Source organism: Mastigoproctus giganteus, chromosome 13 (genome assembly GCF_048544385.1).
Source record: "Mastigoproctus giganteus isolate SK-2022 chromosome 13, ASM4854438v1, whole genome shotgun sequence".
NCBI classification, from domain to species: Eukaryota; Metazoa; Arthropoda; class Arachnida; order Uropygi; family Thelyphonidae; genus Mastigoproctus; species Mastigoproctus giganteus.
The window spans coordinates 113,481,977-113,500,139 of NC_143587.1; the positions used below are offsets into that span (position 1 = coordinate 113,481,977).

General features: G+C 41.1%; 1 protein-coding gene across 2 annotated transcripts in view; it reads right to left on the minus strand.

The window, feature by feature from the left end:
- The window catches only part of LOC150076374 (CCR4-NOT transcription complex subunit 3-like), a 370,933-nt gene that overhangs the window by 55,872 nt on the left and 296,898 nt on the right, over positions 1–18,163 (minus strand). For both annotated transcript variants that reach the window (XM_090387831.1, XM_090387830.1), the window contains exon 14: positions 263–392. In XM_090387831.1, coding sequence (XP_090243957.1) covers positions 263–392 — 130 coding nt within the window. The remainder of the gene's footprint in view (positions 1–262; positions 393–18,163) is intronic.

Here is an 18,163-nt window from a genome sequence, read left to right on the forward strand (position 1 = left end):
GTTATGTGGTCTATTTTCTGTTTGCTGAATGAAAAACCTGAATTTTTTTGGGAGAAAAAACCATGCTACCCTTGCCTGAGACTGATTAACTATGACAAACAGTGTGAGAACTGCTGCAGTAAACTGATATATTTCATTATCCTACCCCAAACAAAAATAAATTTTTGTACCATTTAAATAATGTTGAAAAATCTCAATAGCTCTCCCTCAAGGAAGAGGTTAAGCATCATAAATTAGTAAGCAGTCTGAAAAAGCAACTTACCTCCATATAATAGAAAATAAAAAATAAAGTTTCTGTAGATAGTCGCTGGAAGAACTCCACAGTGTCACAATGAGATAAGCTCTGTGTATAATAGGAGGGTAAAGGACATGGATTTCGAGGAAGATACTGCCTGCAAATGAAAACAGAATTTCCAATTGAAAACAAATTTCGCCTTTTTATGAGTGAGCAAAGAGGGTTTAAAACAGCCTTGATCCCCATTCCAGACACAAAATTAAATGTTAACAATATTAAATATGAATTTCAATCAAATTTAACAATTTGTCTTTACTGCTTAAATGAGAAAAGAATTCTTATACAAAAATTTACACCAAGAAACTGTTCATCTTCTTTTAAAACTTACTGATAATAATAGTAATTTCTTTACACAAGTAGTCAAATGTACGATATGATGTATTGGCAACTAGCATATTTTACTTGTCATAAAAATCAAAGCATCGGTAAACTGGTTAGCTAGTGTATGTGCTAGACTGCACCAAAATAATTATCAGAATTAGCATGGCAAATGATGTAAGGAAGCAAGCTTATACAATGTTGGGGAAAAGGGAAAAAAAAAAAAAAAAAAAAAAAAACACACCCCACTTGTTCCTATTGGCAAAATATCTATATATCATTGACCTAAACTTAATAATAATAAGAGAAATGGGGGAAAAAATAATTTCTGGATATTCTTTAAATTTTTTTACACACAATTTTATTTTATGACTGCACAATTACCCACAGGAACTGTGGGTAATTGTGCAGTCAGATGTGAAGTTCTCTGAGCAGTGCAGACAGGCTGTGAGAGCTCATGGAGTTTTGTCAATGATATACAGAAATAAGGAGATGATTATCCCATTGAATAGAGCAAAGGTCAGGTCACATTTAGAGTACTGCATATAGGTCTGGATGCCTCATTTTAGGAAGGATTAGGAACTGCTGGGATGGGTGGTTGTTGTTGTTGTTTTTAACGACACATAGGCTGCTAGGGCCATATTGTGTCTTTCTAATGGTTAATATGGAATATCAGCTTAATTGTGATAGCTATATTTTATGATATATTCCTATACGATTTAGGAAAGTAAAGAGTTCTTTTTGATTAAAATCATCTCCCAGAATCTGTAATAAATTTATTGATGACTGCTTATTAGAAATTGACTTAAAGATGTCTAAACGAATGGTTTGAAAGTGGGGACAGTCCACTAACAAATGTCGAATGGTCAGTTGTACTTGACATGATGTACATTGGGGAGCGCTGTCATTAGTTAATAGATACAGGTGAGTGAGATGAGTGTGCCCAATCCTTAGCCTTCCTAAAATTATTTCATCTCGTCTGTTTTTTCTGAAGCTGGATTGCCACAGCCTTGGTTCCGGTTTTATTTGGTAAAGTTTATTTCCTGGATAACCTTTCCAGATTAATGACCAGCTGTTATAACATGCTTTACGGATAATGTGTTTGTAATCAGTAAATGGAACTTGAAAAGTCTGCGAAATAGTGGTTTCTGGTTGTTTGGCTGCATGATCTGCTCTTTCATTGCCGGATATTCCAGAATGTCCTGGGATCCAGCAGAATGTCACAGTTTGGTTCAATTTCATACAGGCAAGTAACTTAGAATGAATCTGTTTTACTACAGGGTGAGAGGATTTGGTATTAGTATTTATGGCAGAGACAGCACTGAGTGAGTCAGTGAATATTAAAGCAGACGGAATTAGTTGTTCAATAATGTGATCCAGAGCTAAGTTTATAGCATAGAGCTCAGCAGTGAAGATACTGCATTCTATTGGCAATGAGACAGAAGTGCTAAATGTTGGGAAGATTGCAGCAGCACCTACTTGGGTCTCGGTTTTTGATCCATCTGTATAGATTTCACATGCGTTTGAATTAGAAAGAGTGTAAGTTGCATGTAACTGTGCGATATTGGAAGGAGACAGCGTGTTCTTTCCCCACTGTTGAAAGTAGTCATCATATATTGCACAGATATTTTCCCAGGGTGGATCTGGTGGTGTTTTGTCCTGAAATATATTGCTGATATCTATGTTCCATGATTGAGCCAGTTCCTTAAATCTAAGTGCAGCAGGTCGGTTTTCATTAGGTTTACTGATATAAAATGACTCGCATTCAGTATTGTAGAGACATCTCCAACAAGGATGAGCGGGCAGACTACGGATTTTTGCAGCATACATCAGAAGTAATGATTTTCTGCGAAGATGTAAGGGAGGTTCATGAGCTTCGATGTACAGGCTCTGAACCGGGGAAGTTCTGAATGCGCCTAGAGCGACTCTCAAAGCACAGTGCTGGATGGTGTTTAGTCGTTCTAAAGTACTTTTCCTCGCTGAATCATATACTGGAGAGGCATAGTCCAAGCGAGACCTGATGAGAGCTCTATACAGATGGATGAGAGTATGACGATCAGCACCCCATGACATGGATGACACACACCGAAGGATATTCAATTTCTTCAAGCAGATGGTACGAAGATAGGCCACATGTGCTTGAAAGTTCAGTTTCCTGTCTAGTATCAGACCAAGGAAACGGATATTGTGAGCAAGAGGAATTGGCACGTTATTTATCTTTAGCTCTGGATCAGGATGAAGTGACCGAAGTTTGCAGAAATGAGTGGTGGTGGTTTTCTGTTCAGCGAGATTATATCCATTTCTTAAGGTCCAGGATTGAATTTTCGTTAAAGCAATTTGTAGCTGCCTTTCGATAGTATTCATGCTTTGCGATTGGCAGGATATAGTGAGATCGTCAGCATACATGTATACTTCAATCATTTTTGGAAGTTCTTCCAAAATATTGTTGATCCTAATCGCAAATAGGGTTGGACTCAATATGGAACCCTGTGGGACACCCTCTTCTTGAATGTGAGATGTTGACAGCATGTTTTTATATTGGACCTGAAATGTACGCAATTTTAAAAAGTTCTGAATTATTAAAGGGAGATGTCCTCTCAGCCCCAACTGATGCATATCTTTAATAATACCATGACGCCATGTGGTGTCAAATGCTTTATGAATATCCAGGTTGACCATCACTAGATGTTGTTTTCTCACGAAGGCATTACGAATGTTTGATTCAATTTTTACAAGTACATCTAGGGTGGACCTGTTTTTACGGAAGCCATATTGGTGATCAGAAAGGAGATTTTCGGAGTCTAGAATCCAGGTGAGCCTCTTATGTACCATCCTTTCAAAGATTTTGCCCAGACAGCTTGTCAATGATATTGGTCTGTAATTCTCAACTAGAGAAGGATCTTTGCCTGGTTTTGGAATAGCACAAATATAGGAATGACGCCATGACAGAGGATACGTATTTTCAGAGAAGATCCGGTTATAAAAGAGTAATAGTGTGCCGAGATCGGCTTCACACAGATGCTTCAGCATATTGTAGTGAATGCCGTCTGGTCCTGCTGCGCTGTTCGGAGATTTGCTCAAAGATTCTCTCAGTTCAGATAGAGTAAACAGCTGGTTATATGGAAGTGAAAGTCTAGTTGTGAAATTAAACTTATGACGTTCTGAATCAGTTTTACTGCGTTGAAAGGAGATCGCATAAGAGGAACAGGCAGAAATGTTATAAAAAGATTCGGCTAAAGCATTTGCAATGTCAGTAGGAGAGGATAAGTCCTGCCCATTGCATTGTATTATTGGAGATTGCTGCGGTAGAAATTTCCCATTCAGAGCTTGAATTTTTCTCCAAATGACTCGAGTGTCAGTATTTTTATTAATATCTGAGGCGAATTTAATCCAGGAGTCACGTTTTGCTGTCTTCCTAATTTGTCTTGCTTTGGCTCTGAGTTTTTTGTACATAATGAGGTTGGCGGTAGTTGGAAATTTGCGAAACTGGTTCCAGGCATGATTTTTTTCTCGTTTCGCTTTGGAGCATTCTTTATTCCACCACTGATTTTGGTGTACCCGCTTGCACTGGTTAGATTTTGGAATGGAAATTTCTGCTGCAGATAATATGTGGCTTGTAATGTGATCAGTTACGTCATCAATACGATTTTGTTGTACATATAGTTTGTCAAGTAGAACACAAGTTGAATAGTTTTTCCAGTCTGCTTTATGAAAGTTCCAAGAAGTGCGGCCTTTAGGACATGACACCGTCTGTGTTTGAATTGAACTGATGATAGGAAAATGGTCACTGTGCAATGGATCATTTAACACTAACCATTCCATGCTTGGAAAAAGAGAGGCTGAACATATTGATAAGTCTATGGCTGATGTACTACCTGTAGGTAGTTGAATATGAGTTGGAGAGCCAGAATTTAACAGAGTCAGGTTATGGTTATCCAGGAACATTTCTATTAATTGGCCTCTCCTATCCATGATGGGAGATCCCCACAATGGATGGTGACTGTTGAAATCGCCGAGTAAACAGACTGGAGGTGGCAATTGTGTGATAAGGTTGTCAAGTTCAATCTGGGAGCAAGGATAATTCGGTGGGATATAAATGGATGCAAGGGTTAACGATATTCCCATTGCTATCCGAACCGCTACAACTTCTAAAGAGGTTTGTAGTTGGAGATGTCTTGACGGTATGTTAGTTCGAATAAGAATAGCCACCCCACCACGAGCAGGAGTGTCAGAATCCCTGTCTCGCCTAAACATAGAATAATTTTTAATTTTCAGAGAAACTTGTGGTGATAAAAAGGTTTCCTGTAAACATACACCTATTGCTTTAGTTTGTATTAGTAAATCATTCAAGTCATCTATATTACTGCGTAATCCTCTACAGTTCCATTGAAGGAATTTATTCATTTGCTGGATTTATTGGAGGAAGATTGATCTGACTGTTTTTTCTGGGAAGGTTTCTGTCTGCTTAGTTTCGATTTTTCATTTCTGGGAAATGTTGGGCGTCCTGTATCCATGGTATCATTCGCATGTAACTCAAGTACTGTCTCTTCATCCTCTGACTGAACCTCCATTTCCATGTTGCTAATCCTTGGTTTCGATTTCTTCTGGTTTTCAATAGTAGCTGATTTCGTTGTTTCTGGCAAGGTTGAGATAGCATCAGTTGGGATGCTGATTGGGGTGTTGCTGGTCTCACTGACTGTAGTTTTCTTATTATAAGTTAGCGCAGTTTTGGCCCAGGCGGCAAAGGAAATATTCGGTTCGATGGAGACATCTGTTTGGGTTGCAGCTGAGCGGCTATTTTTTGTGACCGATGCATATGATCGGCTAGGCATGGTTAGCATTATTTGCTTTCTTGCTTCAGGGTATGTGACTTTATGCTCCACTTTATACTTTTGAATTTTTTTCCCTGTTTTCCAAAGGTCACACGCTTTAGAAAATGCAGGATGGCTTCCTTTACAGTTTGGGCAAACAGGAGTGGAAGCTGTACAGTCTTCTTGAGAATGCTCCTTGGAACCACAAAGAGGACACACAGCATCGCCTCGGCATGCTGTTTGAGAATGACCGTACTTCTGACATTTAAAGCAGCGAATGGGGTTTGGGATGTAAGGACGAATCTTACAATTTAGGTAACCTGCTTTAACAGAAGATGGAAGAGTCGGAGTACTGAAAGTTAAAATGATGGACCTGGTTGGTAGTAGGTTGCCATCTTTTTTAGTCATGATTCTCCGTGCATGAGTCACTTTTTGATCACTAAGCTCTTGTATTATTTCTTGTTCAGAGACATTTAGTAAGTCCCATTCGCTGATGACGCCTTTAGAGGTGTTCAGGGTGTTATGTGGCGTAACTGACACTGGAATGCTGTTAAAAGTTGTCAATTTTAACAATTTTTCTGAATGGCTTGGCTTGGAAGCTTCAATTAGAAGGTCTCCAGATTGAAGACGCTTCACCATTTTAGGAGATCCAACAACCGATTCTAAACATTTCTGTATTAGAAATGGCGATAACTTGCCTACAGGTTGTGTGGATAATGAGTGCATTATTAGAAATGCTGGCATATCTGCACTCTGTTTTTCAGTCCGCTGTCTCTTCGGACGATTCAAGTCACGCTCTGAATCAGAGTTGACAGGTATGGAGCTCGTGGGCTCTAGCGGTGGATATGCATCACAATCCATCGTTGCTCCTTTCAGCCCTGGAAGAGGGAATTCCTTCTCCCAGGTTACCGACCCCGCCACGTGGAGGCAGGAGCAGTGCCAACCAGTGACCAAGCGATCAGCAGAAGAAGAGAGCAGTACGTTGCTAGCGATGGCAGTAACGTTGCAAGCGGGGTTAGCAGTAACGTTGCTAGCGTTGAAGCAGTGACGTTGCTCAGCGAGGGAAGCAGTAACGTTGCGAGCGGTCAGCAGTGACGTTGCGAGCGGTGGAGGGTTTATGAAAGCACTAGTACTCACTCTAGGAAAAACGCTAGAAAACGCACTATAAAGATCGCTTGGGAACTATCGCTTGGCACTCGGGGCCACTGGGATGGGTACAGCGAAGGGCAATGAGACCGATGAGCAGAACGAAGGGGTGCCTTAAAAAGAAAGGCTTTAGTTTTGCAAATTGCATCATCTGGAGACTAGGCAAATGTGAGGTGATCTGATCAAGGTCTTTAAGGCTTTGAACAGCTTGAGCAAACTCCATACTGATGGAATTGTTTCTCTTGCTCAGACTATGCACATGGAGCGGTGAGGTTGATTGTTAGGACAAGCTTCCATCAACTGTTGCAGAAGCCTGAAAAACAAGATGCAGGATATTTCAGAGACTGCCGGGAGTCATTGCGGTACAAGTAAACACATGGGTTGTGTTAGGGTAGCCAAGAATAGAAACAGGTGCATGTATACCTGCGTGTAAACCAATGCTAGGAGTTCGTTAAATAAATTTGAGGTATTGCTCAAAACATCAAAGGCAGATATTATTGGGATATCAGAGACGTGGTGTCACACAGATATAAGGAATGCGGAACTGGAATTTGGGGAATACAATGTGTATAGAAAGGATAGACAGGACAGGAGGGGAGGAGGGGTTATGTTATTAGTTAAGAAACACAAAGTCCAAGGAAGTGAAGCCAGTCGACATCGATGGACAGGGCAGTGTCGAGTCAGTTTGGTGTGACATAAGCATAGGGAAATCAAAATTGAGAGCAGGAGTGTGCTATAGGCCTAATGACTCTGATGAGTATAATAAGATATTGTACAGGGAAATAGAGTGGGCCAGTAAATCAGAGAGTCTTATAATGGGGGCTTTTAATTTCCCAGATATTGACTGGAATTTGTGGGTTGGTCACTCACACACTAGCAAGGCTTTTGTGGATTTATTGGATGATTGTTTTCTACATCAGCATGTTCGTGAGGCAACAAGAGGGAGCAATACTCTTGATCTGATTATCAGTAGTGATTCTTCATGCATTAAGAATCTGCAGATAAATGAACCACTAGGTGGCAGTGATCACAGTGTGTTGAAGTGGGATTTACTCAAGGAGGTAACTACCATCAGAGGTAAAGGGAAGGGTTTTTGTTTTCGTAAAGGCGACTATGATGGTCTGAGACAGTATATAAATTCTATACAGTGGGACCAATTGATGATGTTACCAACAGCAAACTCAAAATGGGAAGCATTCAAGGAACTAATCTTGGAGGCTACCAGGCTTTACATACCAACTAAGAATTATTGTTCAAGGTTTAGGCCTAAATGGTTGTCAAATGAACTAATGAGACATGTGGCAGAGAAGAAAAATGCATGGGATACATACAAATTAATGGGTGACATGGAAGCCTATGATAGATATAAGTTGGTCTGTAACCAAGTCACAAAGGAGATTAGGCAGGCAAAGGCAGACTACGAAAAATCCTTGGCAAAGGATGCAAAGAAAAACAGAAAAGGGTTCTTTACCTATTTAAAATCAAGAAGGAAAGGGATGAATCAGATTGGTCCACTGGATATTGATGGTTCAACAGTTGAGGATCCTGCTCAGGTGGCTAACAATCTAAACGAGTATTTTGCATCTACATTCACGCATGAGGAGTTATTCAGGAAGAATGATGTAGGTAAAGTAAACATTGGCAGTGAGCTGGATGATTTTGTAATAACTGAGAGGAAAGTGGAGGAGAGATTGTTGAGGATAAACATAAAAAAAGCACCTGGGGTGGATGGGATCTATCCAGTTATATTAAAGGAGGCAGCAAAGGAAGTAAGCAAATCCCTAGCCATAATTATGAGAGTTTCTTTGGACTCAGGGGAGGTACCCATAGACTGGAGATGTGCAAATGTAACCCCAATTCACAAAGGAGAATCAAAGGCTGACACAAGTAATTATAGACCTGTTAGTTTAACTTCTGTTCCAGGTAAATTAATGGAGGCACTGGTTAAAGAAGCACTACAGGATCATCTAGACAAGAATTCAGTTATAGCTCAGACGCAGCATGGTTTTGTTAAGGGCAGGTCTTGCCTGACCAATTTGATTGGATACTATGATGTAGTCACAAAAGAACTGGATGCAGGGAATAACTTTGATATTATATATTTGGATCTTAGAAAGGCTTTTGATACTGTTGCACATGGAAGACTGCTGCACAAATTGGAGCAGTGTGGCATTGGAGGCAAATTGCTGCTATGGATAAGGGGATGGTTGAGTGGCAGAAGACAGAGAGTGGTAATCAATGGACACTGCTCAACGTGGACTAATGTTATTAGTGGAGTTCCTCAGGGTTCAGTGTTGGGTCCGTTGTTGTTTTCGGTGTTTATGAATGATATTGATGATGGGATATCAAGTTTAATGTCCAAGTTTGCAGATGATACAAAGGTTGGCAGGGTTGTTAAGGACACCACTGATGCTATGCTGCTGCAACAGGATCTGGAAAGGTTGAACAGATGGGCTGAGAGGTGGCAAATGAAGTTTAACATTGACAAATGTAAAGTACTACATATGGGAAACAGTAACCCCAGAGCAACGTATCAACTCTGCAGTACTACACTGACAATGGTGGAGAATGAAAAGGACCTGGGGGTAATTGTGCAGGCAGATATGAAGTTCTCTGAGCAGTGCAGACAAGCTGCAAGAGTAGCTCATGGTGTCTTGTCAATGATATACAGGAATTTTTCTAGCAGGGATAAGGAGGTGATTATTCCCTTGTATAAGGCAATGGTTAGGCCACATCTTGAGTACTGTATACAGGTCTGGAGGCCATATTTCAAGAAGGATGTAGAGCTGCTGGAACGGGTACAGAGAAGGGCAACAAGATTAGTGAATGGAACAAAGGGTTGCTCTTACGAAGAAAGGCTTAAGTTTTGCAAATTACAGAGTCTGGAGACTAGGCACCGGCGAGGTGATCTGATAGAGGTGTATAAGGCTTTGAATGGTTTGAGCATGCTCAATGCCAATGGGATTCTTCATCTTGCTCAGAATAATCACCTCAGAGGGCATAAATTCAAATTGAGGAAGGACGGATGTCGGATAGATGTGCGGAAATTTGCCTTTGGCCAGCGGGTGGTTGGTTGGTGGAACTGACTTCCATCACTTGTTGTTGAAGTTGATAGCCTAAACAAATTTAAGGCTCAACTAGACAGGTATTTCGAGCGAACGGAGGAGTGAAATGGGAGTGGTGTGTTTTGTTTTTTTTTTTTTTTTGGATGATGCTGAATAAGCTTGCTTTCTTGCATCATATGCCTCTACTAATGCTAGAAGTGGTAGTTTGAATGAATTCAGGAACTAGAGAAACTATTGGAGGGATTGTATAGGTAATATGGATTTTTTTTTGGCTGATGCTGTATAAACTTGTTTTCTTACATCATTTGTCAATACTAATACATACCACAAATAAGACACTTCTATTTTCCCTGATTCCAAATGATTTTGTATTCTATGAGAGCTTGCCTGAAGCTCAATTCTCTATGCTCCCCCTCAAATATTTTTAATTAGTACATTCTGCTTAATAACAAAAATAATTGGCAGTTTCAATTAACTTGCATTTACTGCAAACAGGATCAACTATAATCCTCATATTACTAAGATGATTACAATACGGTTATAATTACAAGGAGTTTCAAGCTTACTAAAAGGCTTGAAACTGCTTTTAATCTTTTCCTAATGAATGAAATTAAGCAAATCTCAAAGCTAAACAATTCTGACCTTTCCAATACTGAGTATTGCATATAAAGTCCAATTTTGTACTGCCTTTTACCCACTATAAATAGCACAGAAATAAATACTGAATAACAGAAACTAATAAAGAATCAGCAGAGTGTTGAGGGTTTCTTAATTGTGGTTGGTGGCTGTGTGTTAAAAGTAATAAAGCAGTTAAGGCCACAAGGCACCGGTGTACTATGCCTTTACTTGCAAATATCCTTTAAGTCTGCGGTTCCCAAACTGTGCACCATGGGATATTTTAAATTTTTGAGGGGAACACATCAATACTCGACATTTGTCGGACACTGCGCGAACTACCAGCTCGAGGTAGTTCACAGTTTCAAGATTATGTCCACTGTACTTGAAACAAAGATGACATCTTGTAAATAGGGTCCCTAACCTATCAGTGGATAATGTTCATATCCTTCTAGAAAATGAACAAAGTTTTACCAGCTTGGTTAATTAATTTGAAATCAATTTGGTGTACAAGTTGCATGAGCTGCATTTTAATGAACAAAACAGCCTAATGTGATTTATTGGAATGCCTTGATACGCTTGTTGTAAATAAGGCAAATATCAAGTAAACAATGTAAATGTAAATATCAATACTAGGAGGGAAGACCTTGGAATACTTGGGAAAAAATAAAATAAATAAAATAAACCTCTTAAGTTCATTATTTGAATCGTGTAACCTCCTGCTTGTTGGACTCTGGAAATAGATACCATACTGATCCGACACCACATAGTTCAATATAAAATTGAAACTAATGCTCGAAAATGCCACTTTTGGATTAGATAATATAAATCATGCCATCACAGTCTCATTGCAACTGTTCACAGCAACTTTCATCACCCATAATTTTCTGATCAAATGATTTCCTAGACTTGAATGCGTGGGAAGTGATGAATTGTGAAATTATGTATTATACAGGCACAGTCTCACTGCGGCTGTTGACCTCCATCCTGACGCTAGAGGTTTTTCTCATCTGCATCCAGTACATCTCTTCTGTGGAAGACTGAACGGCAAGAATTCTATTTGTTAAGAACCTTTGACTGGGAGAATGACAAGGATCACCATGCTCTTCTGTGGCAATGGTCTCATGAAATGTTAATATTTCAAGTTTAGTAACGTCATTTTGAATCACCTAATATTAATAGTCTTATTGAGGTTGTTCATAGCAATCATCATCACCATTAAATTTTTGATCAAATTTTTCTGAATTTGACTACGTGGGAATCAATACTTTATAGAGAAAGTCTTATTGTTTCCCTGTTGATGCTACCGGCTTTACCATCTGCTTCCAGTACACCTCTTCTCGTAGAAGATTGTAGAGATGTATTTTATTGCTATGTATCTTTGAACGGAAGTGATGAAAAGCAACATGCGTCTTGTAGCAGTGGTTTCATTGTGACTACTTGCCATCAGGTATCCCTTTAAATGCTTTCGTATATAGTTAAAAGTTTTAACTTTTAAATTTCCTTGTGTTGTGATATCTAAAAGTTAGATTCAGATTCAGGTAAGGTAAAATATCAGAATTTCTGAGTAAAATAATTACTAGGTTTACACAGGTTTTTTTTTTTTTTTTTTTTCTGGCTCCCTAGTTTGAGCAACCTGAGAACGGGACTGCTGGTGCCCACTGGTATTGCACCATTTCCAGTGGATTTTGTGCATTTCAGCACTACAGGTGGTAAAGTGCGTTTGGTGTCAAGTGGCACCAGGGGTTTGCCCCCCTCTCTGCATTGCTTGCATTGTGATGGGTATGCCAGTTTGCTGGAAATGCCAGAGATTTAAGTGTATGGATATTGTACATGTGTAGTGTTGTGTACCATTGTTCATCTGGGTCATTTAGCTGCTGGACACCCTGCTGAGGCCCAACATTGCCCCACTTTCACCCCGTGGAGGCAGACCAGGTACACTAGTATTACAATTATTTACTCTGGCAGGTCCTGGCACCTAATTTCCTTCAGTGGCTATGAACTAAAAAAAAAAAAAAAATCATTTAATTAATTTTATTTCAATTGGAAAGGTCTAAAAATATGGGCAAAAGTTAATTTTAACATATTAAATTTAGGTGTGTGGGGCATTTGCTTGCATTAAGATGGGGGGGGGGGAGAAGACTGGAGGGATAAGACAGAAATGTGGGGGCAATAGAGAAGGCACCCCCAAGGAAGTCAGTGGGGCAGGCCCATGCCCCACTGACTTCCTTAGGGGGGAAAGGGGGGTTGGCGAGGAGACAGAAAAGACTCCCCATCCCCTCCCCTACTGGGGAGAGGGAATGAAAGTGGCCAGGAAAGGTGCTGTGGGATCGTGGATAGCTAGTAGGGGGGGGGGTCTGCACTCAAATTAAGCTCCACCAGAATGTTGAGGCATGGGACAGAATCCCGTCCAGGTTTGGTTGTCACAGTCAATATGTTTTTCTTTCTTTATTTCAAAGCGTTTCTCTCTTCTTGCCTTGTACTTTATTCTTTCTCTTTCTTTTCTTATTCTCTCCTCTGGTTCTTGTAGTGTATTGTCTCTTAAGAGTTGCTGGATTTGGACTGATCATTGTGGGCTTGTAGACTTGTTGAGAAGCCATGCCAGTAGCTTTACTAGGTGTCAGTCTGTGGTTCTATGGTTGTGGAAGAGTTTTTTTGTCCTGAAAAGAGTTCCTGCACAAAGAGTGTGAAGGCACGGTAGTGTTCCTTATCTTGCAACACAAGCTGTTCTTGGTTCCTGAGTGTGAACTGGGTCTTTATCATGAGGATGCGGAGCAGGTCCTCGTAGGTAGGACATTCATGTATGAGGTGGTCCCAGGTTTCTTCCTCTCTGCAGTGATACTGCGATGAATCTGAGAGACCAAAGTCGTGGAGTTTCCTCCTGAAGGACCCACTGTCCTGTGAAGAGAAAGGTGGTATGGAGGCCTGGAGCGAACAATGCAGGCTGGCTTGGGTATATCCGATGTACATCTGGAAAGAATTTCCATGTTATGGCTCCTTTGGGGGAGTCGGACCATCGGGTCTGCCAGGTCTCAACAGGTTAGCCGCCTCTTTTCAGCACTTGTTTTGTTTGCTGGATTGGTGGTGAAGCCAATGCAGGTGGCCACTCTTCCTTTGGAAAGTTGGTTAAGCAGCCCACAGCACACAATTTCCAGGTCCAGCAGAAGGGATCCAACGAGGACCTGTAGCACGTGGGTGCTAACCGTACAACACGCTCTGGAGATAGTCAGGAGGATAGAGAGCTGTATGGTGTCTAGCTTTCCCTTGTTTACTGCAGTGATTGCTTTGTTGTACCACACATCTGTGGCGTATGACAGAGCCAGGATGAAAATAGCCTTGTAGAAAAGGGAGAGTGTCCTCTTCTTCAAGCCCCAGTCCCTTTTGGTAACTCTGGAAATCATAGCGGAGTAATTCCTGATTTTGGTATGTAGGTAATTGAGATGTAGGGTGAATGACATGTTTTTATCCAGGACTACCCCGAGATATTTTAGTTCCATTTTTAGTTTTACGGTTGTTCTGTGGATTTTTATCTGTGGGGGCCTCCTAATATCCAGAGAACCCCTCAAGAGGATTAAACTCGCTTTTCCCAGTGAAATTCTGAGCTGGTTCTTTTGGGTCCAGTGCAGCAGTGTCGAGATGGCTCGATTTGCCGTTGCTTCCATTTGGGCTCTGCTGTTTGCCTCAAGCATCATTATCAAGTCATCAGTGTAGGCTTCTGTTTTTAGTGTGTTCAGGTCAAAGTTTAAGAACTCATCAAGGACCAGATTCCACAGAAGAGATCCCAGGACAGAGCCCTGCGGTTAACCCCTGAAGACTGGTCACGACACCTGGCAGTACGGAGCACTGATGTTGACTTTTCTATTTGCTAGGTAGGTCTGAATGCATCAGTATAAGTTGACGGGTGTGTTTGCCTTCCGGAGCCTGCCGAGGATGGTTGGCCACCATAGCGAGTCAAATGTCCCGACAAAATCTATTGAGATTATTAGGAAATACTTGATGGTATGTGCTTCGTTTATTATGTTTTCCAGAGCATCAGCTGCAAAGTGCCCTCTCCTAAAACTGCATTGATTCGGAGAGCCCAGCATCAATGTAATGGGTTTCAATCTTTTGACAGAGCAGTTGTTCAAACATCTTGCTGAGCACCGAGAGCAGCACAATCGGCTTATAGGATCCTGGAAGGTCTTGTTGCTTTTTTGGGTTCTTCATTATGAGTCTCACTCTTGCTGATCTCCAATCAGTGGGGAAGTAGCCCTCTGTGAGGCAGTGGTTAAATAAGTTCAGGATTGTGTCTGGGATATATTTGACCGTCTTTTTTACAATTTCAGGTTCCAGTAAGTCTTCACCAGGTGATTTCCTGTTTCGAATTTTGTTTGCTGCAATTTCAAGATCTACTCGAGTGAAGGCTCCTTCAACATGTGAGGGGTTGTAGTCGGCGTTCTCTTGGCATAGTTGGATCTGGTCAGGGTTGTTCGGAATAACAGGTGGTAGGAATGTTGCATCCCGGATGCTGTTTATTGACTCCTGCCATGTTCTTGCGTAATTGCCTTGGGGGGGGGGATGACCTCAGCCCGAGGAAGTTTGTTGGTGCCTATTTTGTAGAACCCCCTCAGGGGTCAGTGTTTCTGACCGTTGAGAACAGGTGTTTCCAGGAAAGTTTCTTTCTAGTTTTGATTTGAGCTGTGTATTCGTTTCTTTTTTCCCTGCAGAGTTGCCTCAGGGCCTCTATCTCCACCTCTGGCAACGAGCGATGAGCTTGCTGGTAGCATTTTCGGCAGGTGTTGACTTCATGCCTTAGTGCTTGGAGCTCTGGGGACCACCAGGGGAGTCGATTTTCTCCTCTTGATAGCAGCATCCATAATTATTTTAACAACCGCATGTTGGTGTTGGTCAGGACTAAGGTCAGAGGGGTTAAAGTTCTGGGCTGTCCTATTCAGGGTTTCCCGGAAGAGGTTCCAGTCAGCCTTGCTGTTGCATTGTGGACATTGAGAGAGCGATGCAACTGAAAGGTGAGCACCCTGTGATCAGATGTTGTCCAGTCGCCTTTTACCGTCCAGGAAGAAAGGTTCCTGCAATCAAGTGGCTTGCGAGGCTTGCATCAATCATCGCCTCCCACAGAGTGCTCAAGTAGGTTGGTAGATTATTTGGTCTATTGAGGATCGTGAGGCTGCTGTCAGAAAGGAAATCTTCTAAGCGTTGACCCTTATTAGGGCCACACCTGTCTGGTGTTTTGCTGTGCCAGGCTGGCGACCTACAATTCACATCAGCACCAATGATGAGTCTGGCATTTGGGAGTTGTATGAGGATGTTTTCCAGGTATCTGATGACTGGGAAGATGTGAATTTCTGGTCTGCTGTAGAGCAAGATTGCACAGAACTCTCCCAGAAGTGTGGTAATGTGGGCACATGCTGCCCAGCTGGTGCAGAGATCAGAGATTTTTGTGACAGTTAAATCCGGGTTTTGGACAACAGCCGCCCAGGGGGTACCTGCTAACCACCTTGTAGGTTAGCGGGTATCCTTTCACTTCTTTCTGGTGTGTGTAAGGCTCCTGAATAAGAAGGAGCCTTACACACACCAGGTTTTCCTCTTCTGCCTTTTTCGAAGTTGTGCTGCAACTGCGGTAGCTTTCTGGGCATTATGTGCAAATTTCAATGTTGGTGTTAAAATTTTTGTGGTTACTCCCCATATTGGAGGGCACTCTTTGCTTTTAGATACACCAGACGTGTTGTCACGGATCGAGTGCTTGGCTTGGATTTTCTGGGCTTTGCAGTTTGGGAACACTGACTTGTTCGGACAGGTGTTGTAGTGATGTTTGCTTTCAGCACAGTGCCCGCAGGTTGGCTGCACCTGTGCGTGTTGTGCGGCCATAGCAACAAGACCTGAAACATTTGGGAACAGCCATATGTTCCTTGAATTGGTGGCTGCCCCAGGTTATGTAGACTCTTTGTTGATGACTAAGAATTTTCCAGGCCACTGGGGAGAGTTCAACAACCCAGTTTATGGCGGTTCCTGGTCCAGTTCTTTCTGTAGGTTTTCTGCAGAGAGGTCCTTGCCCGTGTCATAAATGACTATACATGGCCCTTTCCTCCTTGACAGCCCTGCATGGAGTCCGAGAGTTTGGATTTTGGAGTTTGACAATCTTGTCTGCCTCCTCTTGTGTCTCCGTTTCTATTATCATGCCGACGTTGCGTGTCTTCTGTATTGAGTTAATATTGGTCATTTTGAATTCCTCACTACAGGTGATAGTGGACCCAGGCCAGGCTCCTCATATCTTGGGATGGAGACTGCGCATCTGCTGCTCCCTGGCACAAGCTGTATTGCTGTAATAGTACATGCACATTGTTGGCACAACAAGATAATAGGTACACTAATCTCCCAATGACGACTTATAATGCTGGTTCTTGTTGCTTATTTATGACTTGCAAAATATGTTTACACCTATTCTAGTCATTACTTGAATTTTATGATTTCTGTTTTTTTTATTTTTATTTTAATTTGGAGTTTTGAAGTGTCTCGGTTAATCCAATCCTGGTAAATCGAGTGTCTACTGTACTTTATTATTATAGTATTTAATATTGGTAAGGTCTTACTGCATGTTTAATTTATCAATTAAACTTTATTATACGCATGTATGTATGTACAAGAAAATCACGTTATATATGGAGTCAGCAGGTGTTCGCTTACATCCGCGGTTTCAGCCATCCACGCTAGGTCTTGGAACATATCACCCATGGAGGGGTCTTACTGTATACTGTAGTTCTATTCCTACTTTTTTTTTTTTTTTTTGTTATTATTATCACTATTCTAGAATTTGGAACTTTATTTGGCACTTTATTGCCTTACTAAGTATGTGCAACAGTAGAATTGCATAAACAGCCCAAATAAGTTTGTAAACATTAATTAATAGCAGTGGTGAGTGTATTAAAGACATTGTGCCATTTGCTCTGTGAGTAATCCATGGCCATCACAAGTCCAGTATTACTAATGGCATTGATCTTCACTTGTCTTCATTGCAAATGCCTGTTGACCAATGAAAATGTGTCAATTACTCTTGAAAACATCCATCTAGAGAGGATTAAAATACCAAGAGAACATCTATTAAAGTATCCGCAGCTGTATTAGGGAGTCTGTTTGTGAGAGGTATCTAACATGTTATTTCTAATATTTCTGGCCAGGGCTTGAGTGTCCGCAAAAGGTGTCCCTTTTAGAGAATGGCCCATTAAGAGAGGTTTCACTGTATGACAAAGGGCTATGATAATCCTTTGCTCACAAGAAACACTACCCTCTATTGTAACAAATCTCTCTCTCTCTCTCTCTCTCTCTCTCTCTCTCTCTCTCTCTCTCTCTCTCTCTCTCTCTCCCTGATTTTTTTCTGAAGGAAAAATAAATAAATAAATAAATACAACCACTGTAGTTGTAGCAAAAGACATGACACACAGCTGCACTCATAGAGCCTAGTTGTTCTACAGCTAAATAAGTTGTTTGTTTGGGGATTTGTTAGGTGCATTGGCAACTATGGCCAGAGTGCACCAGCTAAGTAAGTCCAGAAGTGTGAACATCATATAGTGCTGTTGATCTCCACCCACCACCCCCATATAAAATCATTCCCATTTATTTCAGAAGTAATGCCAATGAGATTTTTAAACTAAACCGAAGACAGGGAACAGGTTTCATTAGTTGTTGATTTCAGGTTCATCAACAATTTAGGCCATACATGACACTATATTGTGTCGGCCAGAAAACCCAGAATAACTCATACCCTCCACATGAGGAGATAACCAAACTACAACTCCAATCAAAGAGTCCTTAGAGAATTCCTCTAGTCTCAAATAGAACTTCAACTCAGACCTCTCCAAAAAGTGACAAAGCCACTAGACTGTCACAGATAATGACAATGAATGCCCATGATTCAAGTT